The 10,117-nt window shown below is 44.5% G+C and overlaps 1 protein-coding gene across 1 annotated transcript in view; it reads right to left on the bottom strand.

Moving 5' to 3' along the window:
- The window catches only part of LOC104276382 (zinc finger protein 40-like), a gene marked incomplete at its 3' end in the record, with an annotated part of 34,154 nt that extends 24,321 nt beyond the window's left edge, over positions 1–9,833 (bottom strand). The window contains 4 exon segments of the mRNA XM_009872675.1: positions 5,617–5,788; positions 6,428–6,503; positions 7,041–7,119; positions 9,758–9,833. Coding sequence (XP_009870977.1) covers positions 5,617–5,788; positions 6,428–6,503; positions 7,041–7,119; positions 9,758–9,833 — 403 coding nt within the window.
- Positions 9,834–10,117: the final 284 nt, after the last annotated feature.

Raw genomic sequence — 10,117 nt, forward strand, 5'->3', positions numbered from 1 at the left:
CAAAGGAACGAGGAAACGCATCCGCCCCGTAATTTTACAGCAGGGGAACTCGACACGTTTTGGCATTCGGGTTCGTCTTGCAGTTTCCCTTTTCCAGTGCGGGGCTCTGAGAGTCACAGCACCACAGCTGGGCACTGGCCGCACGCGTGTCCCCAGCCCCCCAAAACAGCGAGGCAAACCAGATTAAAGCCCAGCGGGTTGGATGACACCGGGTGCAAAGATTGCTCGTAAGAGCTGCAGGGGGTGGTGGGCAGGGAATGACCTCTTCAAAAAATCAGGCAAATTCAGAACTCTTAGCAATTAGCAGGGTGATGTAGAAGCAGTTGTCATTTGAGAAACTATCAACGACTTTTTTTGCACATCTTAAATGAGATTTAAACATCTTAAAATGTTCTACTAGTCACTATAACCTTGACTAATGACCTGTTTGATCAGTTTTTTCCAGGAAAATTTTATGCAGTTTCATTTTAGTGTCAACTCTGACTGCTCATCATACTCCCTGCCATATATAATTATTTGCATTTAAAAATGAAGAAGCCGTGACAGATACTTTACATAACCCCGATGAAAAGATAAAAATCCTCCACTTATTCTTTTTAAGAAAGAAAGAAAAAAAAAAGGGGCTCACATATTTGAAAATACAATCTGTAATCCGCAGATTAAACTAGTATCAGCAATGAACAGCTATACAGCATATACAATAAAACACTCAATGGAGAGGTCATACATAAATTAAATATAAAATAGCTTTATCCTTGCCGTCACGTGTATTACTTAAGCATGGCAAGGGCTGACAGGGCGTACGTGCATTAATTACGTAAGAGCTTTGCATATGAACCCCAGCTCAGCCCCTGTGCCACCCATTTGCAAATAGGGAACTTTTGATTACTTTTTACCTTTTTTTCCCCCCCCAAGCATATGATTTGATTTTTTTATTAGGAGGCTTTTAAAGTCCTTTGCTCCCTAGCACAGTAACTGCACCGTTGCCCTGCTGATGGCTAGAGCATCCTCCTGCCCTGTTCCCAAATTCCAGCTGTGTACCCAGGACAAATTTGGGTGACTGTCATCACTAAAATTTGCTTAATAGGGCACTCACTGTTCAAGGCTTAATCTGAGCTTTCTGTTTTGTTTCATTTTTGCTATACCTAACCCAGTATCAAAGCTAAAAAAGAAATATTAAAGCCACGAGTCCTTCTAGTTTATCACCTCCTTCGGCACCGACAAGTTTCCTCCCCCACAGCAAGTTTTACTGAGCTTTGATCCGATGTCCCCAAACTGCAAAAAAGTGTGGGCTTCACCTTTTTTTTTTTTTTTTAAAGTCTGACACAGAAATTAAATAAATGCCAGTGAAGTACCTTCAAGCATTTAAAACAAACAAACACAAACCAAACAACTTTTCCACTCGCCACAAACACATGTAACAATAACAGCACGTGGGGCCCAAAAGATTTCTTTAATTTTCTGCATTATCTCAAATACAGGTCCTACACTGAAGCAGCAAACAGTTGAGCCAGTTGAGAGGGAAAAATCTTTCCATCCATCTTGCTGGTACTCCGAAAAAGTGCTCGTCCTCCTCTGTTGGGCTTGCCCGACACGAAAAGGCAGGGCACTGGTGCAGCAGGTAGAACTACACCAAGAGCTGGTGTTTCATCACCTGAGACAACGGCGGCGGCTTTCCTCAGGTTCTCCGAAGGGTTCAAGACTGCTCTGCAATTTCTTCTTCTATTTTGGGAGTTCCTCAAGTGCTACCCAGTTTACAAGGCAAAAAACCATGCAAGTTGACACGTTCGGCGCCGAAGAACTGACAGCACCAACACCACCGTTTAAATAGAGATTCATTTCCTTAAGCTCAGCGTGTACCTTAAAAACGATCTCCTTCCTGAGATCCTAAAACCTTCAATGGTTAGATTTTTAGTAAGTCTTTAGGCATGGAAGTTCTGAAAATTCCCAGCTAATTAAGATGGACAATAAACGGTATTGCTGTCTAAGAAAAGAAAAAAATCAGTTTTGATGACACTAAAAAAAACAAAGCAAAACACAAGCCTACAAGCCAAGCCAAAAGTCCAGCCCCATGTCTTGCCTCCCGCAGCCACCAAGCGCAGCAGCCGAGGGAAAAGCAGAAGAGGACGTGTGGTACGTCCCAGGGTCCTAAAACCACACAGCCCAGAAGGAAGCCCCAGAAGGTGCATTTGAACCTTCCAGGCCCCATCATTTCTCCAAATGTGCTTTCATAGAATCCTAGAACAATTCAGGTTGGAAAAGCCCCTTGGGATCATCGAGTCCAACCATTGACCCTACACTACAAGGTCACCCCTAAACCGTATCACCCAACACCCCATCTAAGTGACACTTGAACACATCCAGGGATGGCGACTCAACCCCCTCCCCAGGCAGTCTGTTCCAGGGTCTGACCACTCTTTCTGTGAAGAATTTCTTCCTAATGTCCAGCCTAAACCTGCCCTGTTGCAACTTGCAACCATTCCCCCTGGTTCTGTCCCTGATTCCCTGTGAGAAGAGACCAGCCCCAACCTCTCTACAATGTCCTTTCAAGTAACTGTAGAGCATGATGAGATCCCCCCTCAGCCTCCTCTTTGTCAAACTGAACAGACCCAGCTCCCTCAGTCGCTCCTCACAAGGTCTGTTCTCCAGGCCCTTCACCAGCTTTGTTGCCCTCCTCTGCACTCGCTCCAACACCTCGAGATCTCTCCTATACTGAGGTGCCCCAAACTGAACACAACACTCAAGGTGCGGCCTCACCAGTGCTGCTTTGAACCCGCGTGAGCTTCTCCCATCTCTCTCCTTCAAGCTGCAGGGCTCACGAACGTTGCCATTCCTCACCCAAAAGCCGCTCAATAGACTTACGACCTCCACAGCTTCCGCCGTACGGTTTTATCCTCTTTGGAGGTGGAAGTGACGAAGGGGAGAATTAGGAGGAAGACATCAGAACCGATCCCGCTGCTCAAGATGAAAGCGTGCTGTAGACCCCGCTATGACAGATACGTTTTTCTGTACTGCTGCCATCAACATTCCTAACGGTTTATTTGCTTTTTGACAGCTAGCGAGCACACAAGTTGACTCCTCCGCGCAAACAGATGACCCCGGATCTCACGCCCCAGTATTAACAAGCAACTCAATTTAAATGAAAAGTCAGAATATTTTTCCTGTGGACATCGCTTTGCATTTACCCGCACTGAATCGCATTTGTCACTTGATAATACGGTTGCACGGCAACCTAATGTCATTCCCAAACCCTTTGCATTTTCATTTGCGTCTTCGTCTTCACCTCCGCGGATAACTCCATCAAATCAGCCACGCAGCCACTTCGCTCGGCGTGCTCCTTCCCGGATCACTCAAAAGAACGGGAATCGACAGAGGCACGTTTTGATTAACTGGAGGATGCCAGGCAGTGTTTGCCTGCTACGGAGCAGGTATCGGCTGCACAATGTGTAAATATCAGCCTCTCGAGAAACTATACACTCGACACTCCGTCTTCTTGAAAACCCTGTAAAATCATGCTTGCCTTCGAATGCAAAATCCTTCTTTAGTAGCACTAAACACAAAGCACAAAGTTAAAGCTTTTCATTCATTTCACTTGGGTATCTCTTCTTTGGTTTGCTCGCTTTTCCAAGAACTTAATAGGTCTTAACGTTACAAAGCAAAGCACGTGAACACAGTCCAACGTAGGAACAGCCATAACTGCATCAGCAGGTCTTAGCGCTAAAAAACCCAAAAACCTAAAAAATCCACAATGAACTTGTTACGCTAAACCTTGCTCTGTGGGCTCTGTGAGTTCATTTTTCTGCAGGAATACTCTGGCTTTGCCCCAATTTTTCATGTGTGCTGAAGGAAACGCTACGAGCTGCAGCTTTAAAGGGGAAAGTGAAACCAGAAAGGGGACTGACAAAAAGAAAGACGGTCTTCGAAAAGGTCAGTCGAAACAAGACGGTGTAGCACTAGGTGTACCCGAACACAAGAATTAAGCAAAGGCAGAAAGATACGATATTTTCTCCTTAACTGCACAAACAGGGGCTGAGCCACTCTAAGAGGCTTACCAACGAAACAGCCCTAGGGAGTTTGTGTTCTCTTCCTGCGGCAAACACGAACCCGGGGTGGAAAATACACCAATTAAGCCAATTCCTTGCTTTGGTGGTTGATTCTGCTGTCTTCCTCTACCTGCTCCCATCCTCTCTCAAGACCCGAGATAAAATCTAGAATATCCCTAGAATAACCCTAGAATATCCCACCAAGCACTTGAGTTCTCCCCTCCGGCTGCCGTTCCCATCAAAAAGAGGACAAACCAGGAGTGCCCTACACGGGGTTGGGTGGGCCAGAGAGAGGGGATGGAAGGGCGAAAAACACCCCGAGGGGTACAGATTCAGGCAGCCCGTAACCTCCCACCTGGACAGGTATCCATTTCTCCAGGATTTCAAGTCTTCTGCCAGAGGAGGCCAAGGGACAAACACCCACGTTACTCTGAAGGGATTTTCTGGTCACAATCATGCACCTCAGCTCCCATTTTCAAGCTCCCCTGGCTCTTCTCCGCCCAAATCAAGTAAAAATGAAGGATTTCCGCTCACAACAGGGCTGTGCTGGTCCCCAGGCACTTGTTAAAACCTGTCTCCAGAGGGGAAGAACGCGGCGTGATTTCTAAGCACTGTCGACAAACCGAAGAAAACCCGCAAGAGAGCGGGGCTGAATTTATAGAGAAAGGGGATAAAACAGTGAAACCTTTAATGACTCCTGACCAAAATCTGCTTCTTTTTCTTTGTGGGGGTGGTTGTTAGAAGTATTTGCTGTGTGCCCTGGATGGTAATCGGCATTAAATCTGAAGATAAAAATTGAAATTCTCTTTCCCCCCCTACTCCAAGAAATACAATAAAATTCTCTCCAAGATACAAGATAAAGTAGGTTGAAGTATCTCACTGGCGTTCCTTCTTCGATTATCTCTAAGAGACCCTTGGACAACAAATAAGGCCTTGGGAAAAAAAGACAGCAAATAAATCTTGGGGGAAAAATTCTGGCACATTGACACTGCAAATTTAGCTCATTAACTTCTTATACTAAAATCCTCCAAACAGTTACATGAAGCTGGAAAGGTTTGTTTAGTAAATAGGGAACAGGAAACAAACTCAGAGAGCATAGAGGAAACATAAAGGTATTTAAGTGTATTAATATGCTGAACAACATTTAGAAAAACGAAGCAAAATCTATACAGATCCACTCACATTCACCTCATCCCACAAGAAATACAGGTCCTAGCACTGTGCAACAGCAAACCACTGCCATTTCTTTCAAAAAAAACCAAACCAAAACCAAGTAAAATCTAAACCAAACCCAAAGTCTAGCCCTCTCCCCTCCCTTTTTCTAGGTTCACCAGTGAAATTGTCTTTCTCTGCTTGTAATCGTCAGGAGATGCTCAACCAGCTGCTGCTTAAACACCCACAAAACGCTGGCACTGCAATCTGGACACCACCCCGGGGGGTTCTTTCGTTTTTTTTTTTCTTTTTCCTTTTTTTTCGAATTCAGAATTCACGCTGGGTTTTGCGCAGTCTGATTGAGGACGAGGGGGCGGCAAGGAGCGCTTGGGAGAAAGCCACGGCGAGCTGCGGCCCAAACCAGCCCAGCCGGCGTTTGGAGGCGATAAATTCAGCCGGGACCTCGTTCCCTTCCACAGGGATGCTCCGAAGGGAGCATCCAGGGACTCCGAGTCCTCAAATAGGTTGAGCTGGATTTCAATTTTGGCCTCTAACAAAAAACGTTTTACACAAACCGACACTCCCGCCCCGTGCTGCAACAAAGACTCACACCCAACTTTATTAACTGATTCTCAGTGAGATTTTTTTTTGGGGGGGGGGGTGTTTTGTTGGAACAATGATTTCTGGAAAATACAGTGAGTGGGAAAAGAAATTGTAAGAATGTGCCACTTGACTAAAACAAAAATGCAAAGCCAGTATAATGTCCTGGAACTGCTTATTGGTTTTGTTTTCAATGTGCCTGTTTGGACATTTTCTTGGTAGAACTAAAATTAATGACTTCAGAACCAGCCTCGAATTTCCAGAACTATTAAGATTTTAAATGGCATTTCCCCCATACACACCATAATCTGTTTATTTCGGTTTTAAAGTCATACCAATTTACAGAAGTATTTTTCTCGATTCTTTTTTTTTTTTTGCTTCTTGCAATGGCTCAGCTAAAGTAAATTTCTGCTCAAAGTTTCCACGTTTCCAGCCAGGGAAAGGGTAATCGAGACAAAAATTGCGCGTGGTTAATGGGAAGAAAAATAACATTGGAAACTTTGCATGCACAAGGAAGGGAAGGAGGGGAGAACGCAGCCAACTGGACAACCTCTCGCGCCCTTTAATTTCTCTTCCCTGAGGAGGAGATTCACGGCAGCTTGAAGAACACCGAGTCTCCCTGAGCTACGCACCTGGAGCTGTGCTGAAGGAAAAAGCTCTGCCAACTTCTCCCTAAAGCACCAGGAATGTTTCAGCCAACCCAAATTCCTACGGAAGAGGCAAGAGGCACAAGAGAAAAGGCGCTAAGGCGTAGGAGAAAACAGTGCACGGCTGTCGGTCTGGTCCCTTCTCCGGCCAGCACTGCCCACCAAGGAACAAGTGCCGCTCCCCGAATATTTAACGCTGCTTCCGAATACAACTCCTTCTCCCCAGGGCTTCTGTCTCTGCCAAGCTCACCCTGCCCAGTGTTGCAAACCAGCACACAGAACGGCCGAAGCATCTGGATTTTTCCAGCGCAGAACAGGAGCAAGGTCGGGCGAGGCAGAAGGAAATAGGCAGGAAAAAAAAAAAAACCACAAAAATGATGGCTTACAATACGAAGCCAACATACACAGAAATGATGCACTGAAATAACCTTCTTCTCCTTCCTCTGTCTCCTTCCTGAGTAGATGACAGATCAGTTCCTACTCTGAGGACCCTACTCAAAGTCTAGAGAAGCTACAGCAAGCAGGAAAGTATTCAGCACGATTTCCCATTTCTTTGGACGGTATTTTATTGGTGACTAAATTTAACAGGAGCACATACTCGTGCAGCAGGTGATCTGATGCTTTCACCTCTTTGGAAGTCTCTCTGTCCAGCTTCTTACTCTCTGTAGTTACAATTCCTAATGACAACCCAAATAACCTCAGGTTAATGCTGAGACAGGATTAACCAATTTCTTACAGGTAGTCAGGTATTCAGCTTCTGGCTTCGTACTTTAACTTTTAAGGATATAATACTCTAAAATAAAAATCAAACCAGAAACAAAACCCCAAAGCCACCCCACCCTAAAAACCAACAACATCCCCCAAGCTTTTTAAGCTTATGGTTTGGGTGTTTAAATATCCCAGCTCTCATTTGTTTTCCTGTTTTGCAGCTGCTTCCAACTGTATTAAACTGTGACACTTTTAGTTTTAAGAACTTCCAGAAATTAAGTTTTATTCAAACCAAACACTTGACAAGTATTAACAACTGAAGCCAGAATTCAGTAAGAGAAGCTGACCTTAATTATCAATTATGGACTGGATCAAATTTCCACATTCACCCTCTCAGTAGATAAGTTTGAAGACCTTGGCAGCTGCAATTTCATTACCTCACAAGCAACAGAAAAAACTCAAAAGATTTGGAAATCGTTACTCCAAATTTAGCACAAAGGTGGGGCAAACCCAACAGCGCCCATTAAAAAACCCTCGTAACGATGGGATCAAAATACAGAAATGAGGTAGCTTTGGAAAATTATGGCCAGGATATAGTTATGAGCAGGCAAGGAGTTTAAGTTTCTGGGTTAATTCACGGTTTTACTCGAGTCTGTTAGCTGACACCTTAGGAGTCACCTCCTCAGAGGACAGCAAGAGCAACGCAACCCAACCAGGACGCTGGCAGCCAGAACTGTGGACTACAAAAAAGTGTTTGCACTTGCAATGCGATGTTACAACAGGCACGCTGAGGCAAAAAGCCACCATCAAAGCCTGGAAATACAGAAGGAAAGAAACAGGTAGAATCTTTCTATCTACTTAAATTAACCACACGCTCCATTTAGGACCTGCCGGCAGGGAAGTGACCTGCAGGTCTCGAGGATTCTCTGCAAATAACCCCACACTGCCCAAAGTTCATTCCTGGGCACTTTGCTGGTTTGTTTTTTTAAATTCGCTGTCGGAGGAGGTGACATTTGCAGATAAAGTGTTAGGCTGTGTCAGGAAAAATATAGACAATGATAATGCAACTGTTGCAGAAACAGAAGAGGTTCAAAGAGCGACACAAATCCTTAGGAGCCTGCAGATGATTCCATAAGAGAACAGTCTTAAAGACTGCAGCAGTTTAATTTACAGAGGTGGAAAACATTTGACATAATATGGGTAATATTAAATAGTTTTATGGGGAAGGCCAAACTGAGCACTACTGGAAAGAAAGATCAAACTGAAACCTTGTAACTCTGACTTCTAATACCACGACGTAGGTCTTAAAAGCTGAACTTCTCACTGGTTTTGTTTTACCAATTTATCTCCACTCTCATTTCCTCCCTGCTTTCAGGCCGATAATTACAATAAATGTGTTTGAGATTTAGCTTTCCCACTGCAAACGAATTCATTGATCAATTCTGCTGGAAAACGCTGAAGAGAAACCCCTTCCATCAGAAAGAGACGTTAGCTCTTGGCCTTTTGTCACTAATTACTGGGGGATCTCCAGGCTCGCGTTATTAAGAAGAGCAAACCCTGGTCGGGGCAAACAGATAATGTTCTCAAGGGAGATCAGGTGTGATTTTCAGAACACCACCCAGCTCCTAACCGCACTGCAGAAAAGGTTCAGGAAACCCACAGAACACAACACCAGGGTCCACAGGCATTTCTTGCCAAAATTGCCCACGGAACCACTTGTCATTATCCTCCTGGAACGCTTCGCAGGGGCCGCTCCGAGGGAGGACGCTGATGAATCACACTGAGTTTATTCTGAAGAAATGAGGAAAGAGTTAAAAATAATTCTGGTTGCTTCAGAAGCTGACATTCTTTGTTTTGGTCGAGTTGAAATACCATTAAGGTGCATGCAATACCCTTTAAACTTGCCCGGATTCCTACAATAACTAAAGCTATTCCAAGCAGCTACCAGCCAAAACGAGATCACAATTTACAGTAAGCTCGCCGTTCCAAAGCTGGAGTATATTTGTGGTATTACCAAAAAAAAAATTATAATTTTAAAAACAAATGCTCAGCTGAACACAAATTTGGAGCGACCTGGCTGTAACCACCAAAACACGACAGGAACTTGCTGCCCACCCACTCTGACAAAACCATAGCAATCAAAACAGCAACAGGGGCTTTTCCATTTTCGACAGCGACTTGAAGGTAAGCGTAACTTCAGCAAACAAAATACTCACCCCAAACCATTCAGACAACACTTCTAACAAGAGAATGTTCAAATACCACTAAAATTCCACAGTGAAGCTGGAATTGTGTGATTTCACCATGTGGTTTAGCTTTGCCGTCGCATTTCACTCAGACTGCGACTTTACGTTACTGCTGAAATCTCGCCCACGAGCACAACTGATATTTTAGCTTCCACAAATCCGCTTCCCAGCTGTGTCCCTGCCTCAAGTCTCACTGGTGGCTCCCAGGAACATCAAACCTCCCGAACGGATCTCCTCCTGCCCAAATAAACCTCAACCAACCACTCTGAACCAACCCAGCGAGAACTTTTAAAGTAAGAAATCGGAATATAGAGATGTTCCAGTAAGAGCCACTTATCTGCAGCAGATGATGCTACGTGACCTGACTTGTAGCTCTCTCGATCTGAGAGTCTCTCGACGTCCTGGAGACCGCTCTGACTCAAAGGAAAATTCAGCATGTCGACAGGCAAAGCAAAGCTCGATAGTTTGCAAACTCAACCGCCAGCCCTCCCTCCACATACGCGTACGAACATACACATTTTTAAGGATGCATAATTAACTGTAAGAAAAAGAGTTCTCGGGAACCAGAAAGCTGAAGTATTTATATCAAAAGCTGCATCTTGCTCACTCTAGCTGCACAAATAAACCCACTGAAGTTGCCAGTTTTGTCAAAGTGAGCAAGATTAGCTCCTCAGCATAAATCAATTTCAGCAGTCGGAAACCTAGAAGAAGTACCCGAGTT

Source organism: Apaloderma vittatum, unplaced genomic scaffold (assembly GCF_000703405.1).
Source record: "Apaloderma vittatum isolate BGI_N311 unplaced genomic scaffold, ASM70340v1 scaffold20337, whole genome shotgun sequence".
Lineage (NCBI taxonomy): Eukaryota > Metazoa > Chordata > Aves > Trogoniformes > Trogonidae > Apaloderma > Apaloderma vittatum.